We start from the raw sequence: 17506 nt of genomic DNA, 5'->3' as shown, positions 1-17506 counted from the left end.
CAGCCCCGCCCTGCCACAGCTTATCCCTCCTTTTCAGATGACAGTAGCAGCAGCTCTGACTCTGAATCTGAGGATTGATGGGAAGCAAACCAGGAGGGAGACTGGGAGTTAGCCCAGAAAATCTCAGCCTTTCCAGTCATTATAGGGAAAGGGAGGAGGGGTGGTCCAACTACAAAAACATGGGAACCTATCCCATACAAAGAAGTCAAAGAGCTTTGCAAGGCAGCAAAGGAACATGGGAGAGGGTCACATTTCTTTAGAAACTTATTGGAAGCCACTTTCTCTGCCTATACATTAGTACCACATGATATTAAAAACATTATTAATTGCATCCTTTCTCCTGCCGAATATATGTTATGGGAAAGGCATTGGAAGAGACATTTAAAAACACTGTCTGACACTTATGCTAAAGATGCAAATCAGACAGATTGGACAATAGAACAATTGGCTGGAGGTGACCTCCAAAAACCCTCAGATCAAGCTACAACCTTACCTGAAGTAGCATTACAAGACATAGCTATTGCAGCTAAGACATCGCTGCTCCTTACTCCAGATGATTCTGTTCCTACACAATATTTCTCTAACATCAAACAGTCAGCAAATGAAAGCTTCATTCAGTCTGTTGATTGTTTAAAAGCTAGCTTAGAGAAACAGATAGAGAGTCCGGATGGACGAAAAGAACTTCTGGGTAAACTTGCCATGGTAAATGCTAACGAACAATGTAAGAATATCTTGAGGGCCCTACCCATGGACACAGAACCAACAATAGAACAAATGATAGAGACCTGTACTAGACACACATCTGCAGGAAACACAATGACCCAAGCAGTTGTAAAGGGCATCACAGAGGGAGTTTCTGGTGCATTTGCTGCAGCAGTCTCTAAGGAGAATGCCCGCTGTTTCTATTGTGGTGAACTTGGACACTTTATAAAGGACTGCCCACAAAGGTCACCCACCCAGGACCGTCGTGCCATCTACCAAAGGCACCAGAGACAGCAACAGCATCAGCAGCATCCAAAAAACTTCTATCGGAGCGTGGTGTCAAGGCCCCGCACTCAGACAACAAATCAAAGGCCATACTACCCCGCCCCGGCTGCAAACTCCACATCGAGTCACCAAGAGCAGACAACTGGACCTCACCCGGCACCATCATCCCAGGCGATCCCAGAACACGTGAGAAGGATCCAACACACGGAGTGCTACCGATTGGAACCAGACGCCAACTGGTAACATCACTGCCAATTAACTTTGTTGACAAGCGTTTCTATCGTATCCCCAAAGGAAAGTATGGACTGCAGAACGGCCCATGGGACATTCTTATCCTAAGCGATACCATCCATGGTCCAGAACAACTCTTTGTATTACCTGAGATACAAACAGTGCACCCTGGACAAGAGATTCTTGTCCAGCTTTGCTGCACGGACACACCTTTCTTTCTCCCACAGGGAACACCGATTGCTCAAGCTTTTTTACTTCCACAGAACCGCCCAGAACAGCTTCCTCTCAATCCTACAGCAATGTGGATAGAGATTGTGGGCTCAAACAAACCGACCATCGAGTGCAGCTTGTTCTGTAAAGGAGAGAGGGTCTACTGCCCAGGGATGCTGGACACCAGAGCAGACGTGACCATCATCGCCCTCTCCAAGTGGCCAGGGAATTGGGAAGTGGAGCCAGTGGCAGGTATGATCTCCGAGATTGGTGGAGCTGCAGTATCCATGAGAAGCAAACAAAATGTTGTCATCGAAAGACCCGAGGGCAAGATAGCGACCACCCGACCATTCATGGTAAGAGCCCCCATCACCCTATGGGGCAGAGACCTTCTATCCCAGTGGGGTGCCACCCTTACCATTCCCAGCCAGGATTTCTGACTGGGGCCACTGAGAAACACGCACTGCCATCTACTCCCCCGCTCACCTGGAAGACTGACAACCCAAAGTGGACAAGGCAGTAGCCCCTTGAAAAAGAAAAACTCAGCATGCTGGAAGCCCTGCTGGAAGAGCAACTTGCCAAAGGTCATCTCACCGAAACCACAAGCCCTTGGAGTTCCCCTGTCTTTGTACTGAAAAAGCCCAGCAAAGACAAATGGAGACTACTCCAGGACCTACGGAAATCAATGAGGTCATTGAAGACATGGGCCCCCTCCAACCTGGCCTGCCATCACCATCGATGCTGCCCTGAGACTGGCTGCTTGCCATCATAGACATTAAAGACTGTTTCTTTAACATCCCGCTCCATCCTCAAGACGCACCACGGTTCGCCTTCTCCATCCCCTCTCTTAACGAACAAGCCCCACTCAGAAGATACCATTGGCTCGTCCTCCCACTGATGCCTTTTCCTGGTCTTAAAATCAAGAGGCATACACGGTTAGAAGGGGGAAAGGGATTTTACCTTGGTATTTATTCTTAAGGATCCTTAGGTGTACACGTCCAGGTCATATGCATCGAGATGCACCCCGCCGAGTCTATCTCTGTCCCCCTCCCCCCCCAACGTTGGGTGTATCATTATAGGTGTTACTAATTAGCAGATCAAAGATTCCCCAATGAGAGGCTCAAGTGAGCCCCCCTCCCCAAGGAACCTTCCCCTGGATGGTTCTGTCTTGGTTTACAGAATGTGTTCTGGAGAGGACCTTGGGCTCTGGGGCACACTCATCCCTAGCTACAAAGCTTCTGAAATGTTGAGTCTCTTAGCTTGACAAACAAGTCTAAGAATGTAGGCAAAAAGCACTAAGAGTACAGAAGTTGTAAAAAGGTATAACAGGGGTATAAAAGAAAAGGCAAAAGTCTTCATGGCATCACCACAAGGCATGAAGAACAGCCTGACCATCTGCGAGTGGTACATCGCCCATATTCTGTCCCCTATCAGGAGCCTATTCCCAGAAGCAATCATTTACCACTATATGGATGATATACTAATCTGTGCATCAGAAAAAACTTACTTGGACAGAACTCTTAAAAAGACAATTGAAGCCATAGAAGAAGCAGGGTTCGAGATTCGTGAGGACAAAGTGCAGCACTCCAGCCCATGGACTTACCTCAGCCTCCAGATCTGTGAGAGAACCATCGTACCCCAGCAACTCGCCATCAAAGAGGATCCCAAAACCCTAAGGGACTTACACAGTCTGTGCGGATCCATAAATTGGATACGCCCCCTACTGGGAGTCACAACAAAAGACCTCACTCCCCTCTTCAACCTCCTCCACGGCAGCGGAGACTTGGACTCTCCACGTGCCCTCACACCTGAAGCCCGAGATACCATCACCAAAGTCCAGGAAGCCCTGTCTTCACGCCAAGCCCATCGTGTTGAACCCAGCCTGCCTCTCCAGTTTGCAGTTCTGGGTAAGGCTCCCCGTTTATACGGACTGATCTTCCAATGGGACCCTCAACTCCAAGACCCTTTGCTGATACTTGAATGGGTCTTCACAAGCCATCAACCTACAAAGACATTAACCACCTTCCAAGAAGTAATGGCACATTTAATAAAAAAGGCCAGAACTCGTCTCCGCTCTCTTGCAGGGTGTGAGTTCACAGGCATATACTTGCCATTGACCCCTGAAGATCTAAAGCAGTTGCTCCAGACCAATGAGAGCCTCCAGTTTGCCCTAGATAGCTACACAGGCCAGATTTCCATTCACATGCCAAAACATAGATTTTTCTACCGTGATGCAGCTTTTAAATTGATTCCAAAATTAATCCAAAGTAGAAAACGTCTCAAAGCTCTGACCATCTTTACCAATGGGTCTGGCTCGTCCCATCGGTCTGTCATGACATGGAGGCAACCCAATACCCAAAAATGGGAATCTGATACCCAAATAGTAGAGGGATCTCCACAGATTGCTGAGTTAGCAGCTGTTGTCAGAGCCTTTGAGAAGTTTAAAGATGAACCTTTTATTTGGTCACAGATTCAGTTTATGTCGCTGGCATAGCTATGAGGGCTGAACATGCTTTTCTAAAGGAGGTCTCCAACCAAAGATTTTACCAATTGGTTTCTACATTAATTCATTTAATCTCTCACAGAAAACAGCCTTACTACATTATGCATGTGAGGTCACACACTGACCCCCCTGGTCCCATTGCTGAAGGGAACAGGAGAGCAGATGCACTGGCCATGCCAGAAGAGACTGCAAACATCCCTGACATCTTTGCCCAGGCAAAGTTGTCACATGCATTTTTTCACCAAAACATTCCTGCCCTCGTCAGAATGTTCAAGCTTTCAAAAGATCAAGCAAAAGCGATCATTGCAACGTGCCCGAACTGCCAGAACTACCAAATACCATCTATGGGTACCGGAGTCAACCCCCATGGTCTGAACAGCTGCCAATTGTGGCAAACCGATGTAACCCACTTCCCATCCTTTGGGAGATCCAAATATGTGCACGTGTCAGTTGACACATTTTCTGGGGCAGTGTTTGCGTCAGCCCATGCAGGGGAAAATGCCATCCATGTCATCAAGCATTTTCTCCTTGCCTTCGCCACCCTGGGAGTCCCTGAAGAAATCAAAATAGATAATGGGCCTGCCTACACCTCTCGTAAGTTAAAAGATTTCTTCAACCAATGGGGAATAAAACACAAGACAGGCATACCTAGCAATCCCACAGGACAATCCATTGTAGAAAGGACCCACCAAACCCTCAAAAGAGTCCTCAATCAGCAACGGAGAGAAACAGAAATCTTGTCTCCTGTTGAAAGACTCTGTAAGGCTCTCTATGTCATTAACTTCCGAAATGGTACCTCATCAGAGCCTGACCCCCCAATACTCCACCACTGCTCAAATTCAACCCAAGCTAAGCTACAGAAAAGCCACCAGTGCTGGTGAAGGACCTAGACACCAGGTCTCTGGGCCTTTCCAATTGATTACCTGGGGGAGAGGCTACGCCTGTGTCCAGCTACCATCTGGCCCGAAGTGGTTCCCAGGAAAAAATATAAAACCATACCTAGGCCCTACAAACACTGCTTCCACAAACACCAACAAGAACTCTCCTGAGTCAAATACAGGACCTCCCCAAAACCAGACCAGCTCTGCATGGAGACGAAAACGCCGCCGGAAGCCCACCAACCAGGAAAAAGATAGTCCCACCACACGGCAGCAGACGAAACAGAAAGTTGAACAAGAAGCTATGGCAAAAGTCAAGCCGTAGGCCAGACACAGCCTGAAAAAACTGATCCTTAGTTCATATATTATCACCCCTTGTTACCCCAAAATATCCCCTTCCCTCAACCCTTGTCAAACCTCCTTAAACCCCAAAACCTCCCCTCTCACCACAAAGCTAACAAATCTTGCTTATCTTCTCTCTCAGAAGCCCCATCCCTGCCCAAAGATGAAATGTATCTACATTGATGCTGTCCTCATCACTGCCTCGATGTTCTTCACTGTACCACATGCCTTCAGCTGGCTTGTCCCACAGCCTAGCCATAATGTTTGGGTGACCCTAGCAAAGACACTCAATCAAGACAATCTGTGCCTGTCCATGGGCAGCGTAGACAACCCACTCTCTACGTGCCTGGTAGGAATTCCTTTAGTAGCAGATGATTGGCCCATCACTAACTCAGAGCTCCTCCGCACCACAGGTAAGAGGCCCAACCCGGTAGACACTTGGGATGAGTGGACAAAGATTCTGCCAAACGCTCGAGATGAACCCCAAGAATTAAACCTGCTGGGGTCCTCCAAAGCAACATATTGTGTCAAATTTTATTTTAGACTGCAAAGCCAACGCTGGCCAGGGATTGACCAAGCAAAAAACACATACAGAAAAGACATATCACCAATTAACAAAGCCTATAATAGTCAAGATTGGTGCAATTACACCAGCCACGTACTCTCTGTGTCCACTCTCCACCCAAAAGTGTTAACCTGGGGAGTGTTTCTTGTCTGTGGTGACAGAGTATGGGCTGGGATCCCCTCATGCCTCCAAGGAGGCCCCTGTAGCCTTGGCAAGCTTTCTACTCTCACCCCAAATATTACATTGTTACATAATTGGAGACAAACAGACACATCAATATGCCAAAAGAGATCCTTTGCTGAGTTTGATGAAAGTTGTGACAGCCACATTTACAATTGGAATAAGGTAGGACAAGTTGCAGCTTCCGTGTTCACCCCTTGGTTAGCTGCACTCAAGGCCCTTGGGGATATCAATCACCTAGGGTGTTGGCCAAGCAAACAGGCCAATGCGACATCTGCCACCTTGAGTGATCATGTAAGAGATGAGGAGACTACCAGACACGCAACCCTACAGAATCGAGCAGCAATAGACTACCTACTGCTTGCCCACGGACATGGCTGCCAAGACTTTGAAGGGATGTGCTGCTTCAATCTTTCTTCACACTCAACATCCATCCAGGTGAACATCCAGAAACTACAAGAACTAGCAAAAGACCTAAAAGTAGATAAGAGCCTAGACTGGGTCAATGACCTTTTTGGACGATGGGGAATAACGGGATGGATTGCATCTTTGATTAAGGGAGCTTTGTGGGTATTCATTGTAATTATTACTGTGTTACTTATGTTCTCTTGCCTCCTACATTGCTGCAGAAAGGTTGCTGGGAATGCCTTTTTAATAAATACAGAAGGGGGAGTTGTGGGGTATGCCCAGCCCCTGCCCTGGAGGGATCTCTGCTGAGATAAGAGATTTTGCAATCGCCCAGCAGGACTCCCTGGAAAGGCAACCACTTCTTTGGTCACAGCGAGAAAAGACAGACCCACAATCCTTTAGGAGACCCTATGCAGATCCTTCGTAACCCATTGGTCCTCACCCCTCCCAGATCCTCTGTAACCCATTGGTCTTCACCCATCCCCTGTATCCCTATAAAAGCAAGCCCTCTGGCCCCTGTGGCTCAGAGAGGGTTCTCGTCCCTGGCTTTCCCCTTCGCCAGAGTACGGACCAACAATAAAGCTACCTTTGTGCAGAACCAGCCACACGAGCCTTTCGTCTCTCTCTCTGGTCTGGCTTGGCCTGGAGGCTGCCCTGCAGAGCTGAGCTGGAATCACAAGCTGATAATCACTAAAGAGCTGACAGTCTCTTCAAGGGCCCTCCTGCCAGCAGTTGAGGGAAGACACTGGGCCTTGGGAAGGCGATTCCTTTCGAGACCATCTCCCCGGACCAGTCACCTCTTCCTGGGTCAGAGCCGCTGACCCCATCACCAGCTGTAATAGGCTGTGACATCACAGGTGCTGGTTTGACCTCACAGATAAGAGTTGTGCCATCACTGATAGGGATGTGACATCACAGAGTAATTATGTGATAGCACAGTGTGGTCATGGGACATCCCCAAACAGGCTGTGACATTGCAGAGTGGGTTGTGACATCACAGGGTGGCTCTATGATATCACAGAGTCAGCTGTGACATCACAGAGCAGCTGTGTGATATCACAGACAGGACTGTGACATCACAGAGTGGCTATGACATCACAGGCTGGCTATGTGACATCATAGAGTGAGCTGTGACATCACAGATATGGCTGTGATATCACAGGGCAGAGGTCTGACATCATAGAGTGGACTATGACATCACAGAGTGGTTGTGACATCACGGAGTGGTTGTGACATCGCAGAGCAGGCTGTGACATCACAGAATGGGTTGTGACATCCAGGATGGCTGTGTGACATCCCAGGGGGTTGGATGCCATGGCAACATTCATCAGTTCCAGTTCCCTTGGAAACCCCCCCAGGACCCATTTCTGCAGTCAGGCTCTGTGGCCACTTGCCCGCAGAGCTGTGGCTGCCCTCGGCTGCCATGGCAGCCCTCAGGACAGAGCGGTGCCGGGGCTGGTGCCAGCTACAATTGCAATGACACTCGCTGATGCCCTCAGGTGCCACGGCAGCGGCCACAGGGACCCGTTCCTCACTTTGGTGCCACAGACACCAACACTTGGCCCCGCTGCCATGGGGATTGGCACGGTCACCTGCACTCAGGGCCCGTGGCCGGGCACTGCTGCCATGGACACGGGCACTGAGCCCTGTGCCACAGTCGGCTGCCGTGGCAACCAGCCCAAGGTCCCGTGGCCAGGGCCGGGGACATGGAAAGGAACCTGTGGAGCCGTGGTGATGGTGGGTGGCCATGGAGTGTTGCTGTGGGCTGGGACAGAGGAAATTTCCTTGCCAGGCCTTTCTCTGGGGCTGTGTTTGGGTCTGTGCTGAGCACAGCGTTGGTCACACAGAGATGGTTTTGTTCTTGCTGAGCTTGCACAGAGCCAAGACCTTTCCTGCCCCTCGTCCGGCCTCGCTGGGGAGGGGCTGGGGGTGCGGGGGAGCTTGGGAGGGGTCACAGCCAGGACAGGTGACCCCAACTGACCCCAGGCATATCCCAGACCACAGGACATCATGCTCAGTGTATAAAGTGGGGGGAATGAGGAGGAAGGGGGGACATTTGGAGTGAGGGTTTTTGTCTTCTCAGGTAACACTCAGGCAGGACAGGGCCCTGTTTTGCCAGTGGGCAGGGTCAGCACCAAACACACAGACACCAACTGAAGGAATTGTGTAATTTATAGAATGCAAATCTGCAAAGAATCACAGAAGGAGCAGCTCAGCAATGTCCCAAATCATCACCACCAAAGATTGCCTGCAGTGATTAACCAAGATCCATCCCCAGTTACCCTCAGACTTTACCATCACCCAGAGCCACCCATCAGCTGGGGGAAGCTGTCCCAGCCAAGGACTGGAGAGCCACTCCCAGACACTGGGAATTCCTGCAGCTGCCTCCACCCACAGCTGAGGCTCCAACCCCACTGGGAGAGGGTCCAGCTTTGATAGCGCTGAGTAAACAAACTGACAGCACTTCTAGTGCGGGAACATCTGGTTTCATCCTCCTCTTGGGTTCCTCCTATGTTGGGGTCTCCTCCCCCTGCTGTGTAGGCCTGGGAGAGGGGCCCTGAGGGGAGGCACGGGGTTTCCCTGCCCCTGGTCAGCCTCATTCCCAGTTGGTTGGTTTGTGTTCCCCTGTGTGGGCAAGGACCTTCGGGTCCCGTGACTGAAGGAGTTCCTCAGCAGAACCCCGGCCATGCGGCTGGAGAAATAAACATCTCTGAAACATCCACCAAGAATCTGTCCATATATATTTCCTTTCCACGGGACTCCTGGTTTGATATACGCATGGTACAGCAATCCCCGCTGCAGCACTCCTAAGCCTGGCCAGGGCTCCAGCAGGAGCCAAGGGAGTTGACTTTGACCATACAGCCCCAAAGAAGGACAGATGTCGGATTTCATGGCCTTGTCCAGCTTCTAAACACAGAAAGGCCAATACATGTTTCACTAATGAGTGGATACATCTATCAAAACGCTAATGATCATGCATATTTTGGTAATGAGCAGATACAAAGATAACCTTTGGTTGGAAGGTGCATCCAGAGGTCACCTTTGGCTCAGGGCCTGTTGTTCAGGCGTCAGTCAGGCCTCTTGTTCAGGCCTTGGCACTTCAGGGACATGGTTTAGTGCTGGGTTGACAGTGCTGGGTTAACAGTGGGACTTGATGAGCTCAGAGGTCTTTTCCAAAAGGAAGGATTCTGTAATTCCAGGATTCTGTCTGCTGCATTCAGCCAGGTCCATGGTACCAGCACTGCTTTGCCCAAAAGTCTCCTCTTGCTCAGCTCTTGTGGCCTAAGGCTTCAGCTCCTTCAGCTCCTGGTGCTGAGCTGCTCATGCTTAACAAGACGACTCGGAGAGAAGAATACAGTTCATCCAATTCCTTCTGGCACACGGAGAGGGGAGGCTGTGAAAACAGGAGCATTGTTTGCTGTGGCCTCCTCTGTGCCCTTCATGCCTCTCAGCGCTTTGAAACAGCCAAGAGCTTTCTCCAAGAGTGCAATGAAGCAGCTGTTCCTGCTCCCAGCTCTCGCCCTTCCCAGGCTCTGCACTTGACTGCTTCTGTCCCTCTTGCTGTGCCCTCTGTGCCCCCGGGGCTCGGTGGCTGCTGCCCAGGGCTGTGGCACTGGCACAGATCCAGTGCTCGAGACCCTCCTTTCTCTGCCCTTGGAGCTGCCTGCTCACAGCAGCCTTTGTCACCTGGAAGCTCCACATGGACAGGGAGTGCCCACCTCTGCTCCTTGCACACCCTCCAGGAGCCCAGGGCTGCCATCTCCAGTCCCTGCTGGCACTGAGGGCTCCCAGGTGCCCCAGGCTGCTGTGACACTGCTGCAAACGGGAAGGAACAGTGGCAGGGGCTGTGCTGAAAGCTCCATTTGCTGCTGCTGCTGCTGCTGCTGCTGTGGGGGTCATTTGTCCAGCCCTGCCCCAGAGTCAGGGATCAGATCCAGGCCCTGCTGCTGCTCCCTCGGGATCAGCCACAGTTTGGGTGTTGCTGTCAGTGCCAGCAGGAGCGGGCGCTGGAGCAGCGGGTGCTGACAGTGCCCCAAGCCCCGGGGCCTGAGGGGTGCCTGGGCTGCGGGGCTGGCAGGGAGCTGCCCCTTGTTCTCCCTGTGCCTCACGCAAAGCTGGGCCGCTCACGAGTGGGGCAGCACAGCAAACAGGGAGCCTGCGAGTCTCTTCCAGCCCTGACTGCTCAGAGATTGGGCCTGGGAGCTTCAGGTGGACAAAGGCAGCTGCTTCTGGTCCCTCTTCGTGTCCCCGTGTTCAGCAGTGCTGCTCCATCACTCTGTGCACAGCAATGGGGAAAAGCCTCAGCCCTGCAGGGTCAGGAGAGCCCTGCTGGGCTCTGCCTGAGCAGCTCAGCCAGCGGGAAGGGAGCTGCTCCACACGGGAACAAGGAGCAAAGGACACTCCTTTTTCAGGTTGTGGTTTCAGTTTAAAATTCAGGAAAAAAAAGAAAAGAAAAGAAAAAAGAAAAAAAGAAAAGAAAAGAAAAGAAAAGAAAAGAAAAGAAAAGAAAAGAAAAGAAAAGAAAAGAAAAGAAAAGAAAAGAAAAGAAAAGAAAAGAAAAGAAAAGAAAAGAAAAGAAAAAAGAAAAGAAAAGAAAAGAAAAGAAAAGAAAAGAAAAGAAAAGAAAAGAAAAGAAAAGAAAAGAAAAGAAAAGAAAAGAAAAGAAAAGAAAAGAAAAGAAAAGAAAAGAAAAGAAAAGAAAAGAAAAGAAAAGAAAAGAAAAGGAAAAGAAAAAAAAAAAGAAAAGAAAAGAAAAGAAAAGAAAAGAAAAGAAAAGAAAAGAAAAGAAAAGAAAAGAAAAGAAAAGAAAAGAAAAGAAAAGAAAAAGAAAAGAAAAAACAGTAAAAACTATGAAAGATAAAATCAAACCCCAAATGTGTCGTGAAAAATCTTCTGTAACTCTGGATGAAGAGTTTTAAAAAGAGAACTCAGGTATTTACTTTGTGAATGTGCTGATGGTGTGGATCCATCTAACTGACCTCTTCAGCCTTTTTAAAGGATTTTGGGGTTTGTTTCCAATACTGCTAATTTAAATTGTGGCTGAAGCAATAGGAAATTGAAATATGGATTGGGCATGACTTGTGTCTTGAGTGTAAAACTATTGCAGTTTGAAACACGGGCCTAAAGCACTGCAAATAGAGATTATCAATCCCAGAGCATTGTGTGACAGCAGCTTTTCCTGGAGGATGTGCAGCACCCCAGAGACTGCAGCAGTGTGGCTGTGGGTGCTTGGAGCTCTGTCCTGTGCCACTGCAGGATGTCCTGAAACAGGACCTCAGCGGCCACCAGCCCAGGTCCCCCTCTGCCACCGCAGCTCCTTGGACCTTGTGTCCCCAAAAGCAGACACAAAGTGTTTCTGCTGCTCCCCTCTTTGCACAAATCCACAGAAAATGGGGATTTTTCCCAACTCTTGTGTTCCCATTGTTCCATATTCCCAAGGAACCAGCACTCCCTCCTGATGAACACGGTGAGTTCCAAGGAGGGCCACCAGCTCCCCTTCCTGCCTAGAAATCTTGGAACTGCTTCTAAACGCTGCTCCCTTCAGCTCTTGGACAGCTGCTCTGGACACAGAGCTGGGAAAAAATTCACAGAGCTCATCGTGGTGGAGGGCCGAGGAAAAGGCAGTGGGAACACGGCAGTGAGGACAGCTGAGGGCTGCAGAGCGCCTCTGAATGACACCGTAACCTGGCACAGCAGCCCTGAGACACTGCTGTGGGGCACGGCTGGGCTTGAGGACGGCTCTGTGCCCTGCCAGCTCCGAGCAGGACTGGCAATCTAAACTCTGTCCCACCCCAACTCCTTGAGAAGATGCCCTTCCTTCCTTCTCACCCTGCCAATGAGCTGCACATTCCCTCGGAAATTGTCAGGGCTTTCTTCAAGATGCAAGTCCGGCTTAGGGCTTTTGCTCTGGTTTGGCAGTGGAGAAGGGCAATTCTTCATCCATCAGCTCCAGGCTGCACTGCCTCAGGAACACGGCCCACTCGCCAGCTTTGGCTGACTTGTGGCACTTCTAGAGGAGGAAGAAAGTGCAATGGCACAATTCCAGCCCAAACGGAAGGAAGAGTGGGACAGACAGATCCAGGCGTTCCGCTGGCACTGTGGAGAGTTTGGGTTCTTGCCAGTGGCATGTGTGTCCCTGAGTGCAATCTCTTGGCCTGCACCAGAGTCTCACTCACCTGCAAAAGCAGAAAGCTCCGTCGCTGTGCTCGCAAGGGGCTGGTCTGATGCAAAGCTGTCAGAGCCCTGTGAGGGGAGAGCGGGCCCAGCCGTGCCCGGGGCTGAGCCCAGCAGAGCCCTGGCAGAGCCCGGAGCAGCCTCAGCATCGGCAGAGCCCGGCTGCAAGGAGAGAAACCAGAAGCCGCCCGTCAGCTGAAGCCTCCTGTCCCCTTGTCTGTCTTGGGGTGACCTTATGATGTGTATCCCATATCGCTGCCCATGTCCAGAAATTAATTCCTGTGCCGTTCTATGCCTCTAAACTGAGCCTGAGAGGGGGAAGGAAAAACTGAGCAAAACTTCTCCAAAGCAGTTTGCAGCTTGTTCAAGGTCACACACAGATAGCAATTGGTTTCCCAGCTGTGGCAGGGGAGGGAGGAGGCACCTGGCTTGCTGTTTTCCCAAGGACAGTTTTTTGGCCAGTGGTTCAGCTGTTTTTTCTCCAGAGAGGGACTGAGAGTTGAATTTTTCCTTCCCTGGAATTTTGGATTTTCTCCCTTTTCTACTGGACTGCTTGATTGCTTCAACATCAGAGCACATCGGGAGGACTTTCCACTGGGCACAAAGGGCCTGGCCCTGGGCCAAGCCCCAGCTCTGAGGAGACCAAAGGGAGGACTCTGACACTTTCCCAGGTTTTTCCTCCACAGTGAGAGATTTTATTATTTAGCATTATTATCCTTTTCCCGTGTGTTTGTTAAATAAATAGTTTTTCTCTCTTTCACTTTCCTTTGAGGAAAATTTATTTTTCCTGAACCTGGTGGGGGGAAGGGGTGGTTGTGCCTTCTCTCCGAGAATATATTTCTAAATTTGGCCAAACCGGAAAAAATTTCATGGCGCCCAGGCCGTGGGGCTCAAAGGAAAGTGAAAAAAACCCTGTGCTAATTACATTTTGGTTTGAATTTACTTATTCTGTGTTGGGGTAAAGTAGTCACCATGCTGGTTGAGTTCATGATGTCTCTCTGGCTCGATGTACTCATGTCTTTCTGGTCCTTAGGCTTCATTGAGGTACTAGTGTTGTTTTGGTCCCTAGGGTTGTTTGCCTATCCACAACTTGCTTCAATCTTGTCCCTGATATGTAAATTTTACAGAGAAGGGAGACGAATTCGGATTTCTATTTTGCTGTGCTCAGTGATAATGATTTATAAGAAGTTGACAGATGTACAGGCAGCTGTTCGAAGCATGTATGATAAGTGGTTTCTCCGTCCTAACCCCAGTCCTAGCTTCGGTAGCCTGTTTTGGGAATTTATTAGTAATTGCACCCGGATTGTTAGAGGAGGAGGAGACGGGGTTTCCCTTCCCTTTAAATTTGATAGGTTATCTTTTGAGAATGTTCAGTTTCCCCTGGATGTTAAAGAGACCACCCTCCTGGTATTTCTGGTATTTTATCTGGTAAGCTTCCTCTATGTGGTTCGCAGCTTGTCTAGAATGAGAGCTCAGATTTCCAGGGTGACTGCTGAGACACCTGACCTAGAGGTGGAAAATCCTGAGTGGTGTGGGGAATAGGAGGATATAGGCCAAACCCTGAAGAAATTCTCTGACCCGATAGTTTGGGATTTCCCATCTGAACAAATTCAGAAACCAGCTGAGGTGGGGAAATATCTGAAAGAGAAATACAATGAAAATTCTGAGAAAAGGTTTTTGCAATATGTTGGGCTTTGGCATATGCCTGTGGCACACTGCAGCAGGTAGAGGGGCAGGAAGATAAATCAGTAAAGCCTGTAGACACCCCAGTCACTCAGGCTGCCGCCAAACAAGATAGCAAGCCCAAACCAGATGGAGAGTCTAAGCCATTAACAGTGGCTCCTGTCACGAGGAAAAAACACACAACCAAAACTGATTGCCCAGTGAAAGATGAGGATAATGCAGGGGAAGGAACCTCAAAACCACCACCTGACTCAGGCACAGAAACCATTACTGAGTCCATGTCCATAAAGGACCTTCACAGCCTAAGAAAGGATTACACCCGACGGTTCGATGAATCCATAATAAGTTGGATGGTCCGTATTTGGGATGTGGCAGGTGATGATGGGATGCTGGACGGTGCTGAAGCGAGGCATTTGGGATCCCTGTCACGTGATCCAGCTATCGACCAAGCGATGATAAGGGGGGCTGACTCTGCCAGTCTCTGGAGACGGGTCTTGACAGGCGTGATTGAAAGATATATGTGTGGACATGATCTCTACATGCAGCAAACCCCATGGAAGACCATAGAACAAGGGATCCAACGCCTGAGAGAACTAGGGGTGGTAGAGGTTGTCTTCACAAATGACCCAGGATTGAGGAGTCCAGACCGGGCCAGAGTTATTCCATACATGTGGCGAAAACTCATACAGCTTGGGCCACCAGAATACGCTTCTGCTTTAGCAATAATGAAACCGGACTACGGTGCAAATGAGGCTGTGCAGGATATGGCAGTGAAGCTCCGAGCATATGCAGATTCTGTGCATGGCCCAACACATGCAAAAATCGCAGCTGTGGAAACGTGTGCAGAAAATGGAAGATGAAATAAAAAGGAATCTCTAGGAGATTAAAGAGTGCCTTCTCCGTGGATGTTCCCCAGAGAGAAGGAACATCCCACGAAGTGAGCTGTGGAAATTCCTGTGTGACAGTGGGGAAGACACGAAGAGGTGGGGTGGACAACCCACCTTTGCTCTGGCAGCACGAGTGCGTGAATTGAAGGAGTGCAAGTCTCAGAAAGGAAGTTCTACCAAAAAGGAAGTAGCTCCAGTTGCCTGTAGCCAAACTGCCGGAAATGATGGAAAAGACGATGGCATATCCGATTCCCATGAAGGAACCTCTAAGATGCAGACCCAGGAAAAGAAGGATAACCAGGCATAGAGGGGCCCTGCCTCTAGCCAGGTAGAGGCCAGGGAAAACCGTGTTTTTTGGACTATGTGGATTTGTTGGCCTGGTACATCAGAACCACAAAAATATGATGCCTTGGTTGACACTGGTGCGCAGTGTACAATAATCCCATCGCAGCACGTGGGGGTAGAATCTGTTTCTATTGCTGGTGTAACAGGTGGATCACAAGATTTGACCTTGGTGGAAGCCGAGGTGAGCCTGACTGGAAATGAGTGGAAGAGACATCTCATTGTGGCTGGCCCAGAGGCCCCGTGCATTTTGGGCATAGACTTCCTCCAGAACAGGTATTTCAGAGACCCAAAGGGACTCAAGTGGGCTTTTGGAATAGCTTCTGTGGAGACAGAGGGCATTAAGCAATTGAACACTTTGTCTGGGCTATCAGAGAACCTGTCTGCAGTTGGCCTTCTGAAGGTGGAAGAACAGAGGAACAGAGTACCAATTGCTACCTCGACAGTGCATCGCCGACAGTACCGGACAACTCGAGATGCTGTGATTCCCATCCACAAGATGATCCATGAGCTGGAGAGCCAAGGGGTGGTCAGTAAGACCAACTCACCCTTCAACAGTCCCATTTGGCCTGTGCGCAAATTGGAAGGAGAATGGAGGTTGACTGTGGACTATCGTGCCTTGAATGAAGTGACTCCACCATTGAATTCAGCATTGAATCTGATAATGGGACTCATTTTAAGAACAGCCTTATAAACACCTGGGCTAGAGAACATGGCATTGAGTGGGTGTACCACATCCCTTACCATGCATCAACTGCAGGCAAAGTGGAATGGTGCCATGGATTGTTGAAAACCACCTTGAAGGCACTGGGTGGGGGAACTTTCAAAAGTTGCTGGGAACAGCATCTGGCAAAGGCCACCTGGTTAGTTAACACCCGAGGTTCCACCAATAGAGCTGGGCCAGCCCAGTCTGAATCCCTGCATACAACCGATGGAGATAAGGTCCCAGTAGTGCATGTCAGAGGTCTGTTAGGAAAGACTGTGTGGATAAATTCTGCCTCGAGTACAGACAAACCCATCTGTGGGGTTGTCTTTGCTCAGGGACCTGGTTGCACATGGTGGGTAATGCAGAAAGATGGAACAACGCGTTGTGTACCGCAGGGAGATCTGATTGTTGTATGAGAACCACCTGTAGTGTGAAATGCCTGTGTACAACTGCTTGCTGATTGTCACTGTCACTGTTTGTATACAGCTGTGTATATATATATATATATGTATGTATTAATGTGTGTGTAGAATTAGAATATCTTAGTTTGGGCATTCAGCCAACAATATGGGATAAGGGGTGGAATGTCTTGGGGTGACCTTATGATGTGTATCCCATATCGCTGCCCATGTCCAGAAATTAATTCCTGTGCCGTTCTATGCCTCTAAACTGAGCCTGAGAGGGGGAAGGAAAAAGTGAGCAAAACTTCTCCAAAGCAGTTTGCAGCTTGTTCAAGGTCACACACAGATAGCAATTGGTTTCCCAGCTGTGGCAGGGGAGGGAGGAGGCACCTGGTTTGCTGTTTTCCCAAGGACAGTTTTTTGGCCAGTGGCTCAGCTGTTTTTTCTCCAGAGAGGGACTGAGAGTTGAATTTTTCCTTCCCTGGAATTTCAGATTTTCTCCCTTTTCTACTGGACTGCTTGATTGCTTCAACATCAGAGCACATCGGGAGGACTTTCCACTGGGCACAAAGGGCCTGGCCCTGGGCCAAGCCCCAGCTCCGAGGAGACCAAAGGGAGGACTCTGACACTTTCCCAGGTTTTTCCTCCACAGCGAGAGATTTTATTATTTAGCATTATTATCCTTTTCCCGTGTGTTTGTTAAATAAATAGTTTTTCTCTCTTTCACTTTCCTTTGAGGAAAATTTATTTTTCCTGAACCTGGTGGGGGGAGGGGTGGTTGTGCCTTCCCTCAGAGGATATATTTCTAAATTTGGCCAAACCGGAACATTGTCCCAGCCGCCCGCAGTGCCCAGGCCATGCTGGCCGCGCTCAGAGCTGGGCCCAAAGCTGCCCAGCATTGCTGCCTTTGGGAGCAGAGCAGGAGGGCAGGACATGTGCCCAGCCTGCAGCCAGCCATGGCACATCCACCTCCTCAGCAGCTGCCCAGAGCCCAAAAGCAGCTTGGCAG

At 49.6% G+C, this 17506-nt stretch overlaps 1 protein-coding gene across 1 annotated transcript; it reads left to right on the top strand.

The window, feature by feature from the left end:
- The first annotated feature begins 1517 nt into the window (after positions 1-1517).
- On the top strand, positions 1518-2326 carry LOC125334587 (endogenous retrovirus group K member 6 Pro protein-like). The gene is made up of 2 exons (XM_048321587.1): positions 1518-1784; positions 2201-2326. The coding sequence occupies exons 1-2, from the start codon at positions 1518-1520 to the stop codon at positions 2324-2326; spliced, it is 393 nt and encodes a 130-aa protein (XP_048177544.1).
- Positions 2327-17506: the final 15180 nt, after the last annotated feature.

This window comes from Corvus hawaiiensis, chromosome 1 (assembly GCF_020740725.1).
Source record: "Corvus hawaiiensis isolate bCorHaw1 chromosome 1, bCorHaw1.pri.cur, whole genome shotgun sequence".
NCBI classification, from domain to species: Eukaryota; Metazoa; Chordata; class Aves; order Passeriformes; family Corvidae; genus Corvus; species Corvus hawaiiensis.
Note: the sequence above shows the minus strand (reverse complement) of the source record. Positions and strands in the feature narration are given on the sequence as shown.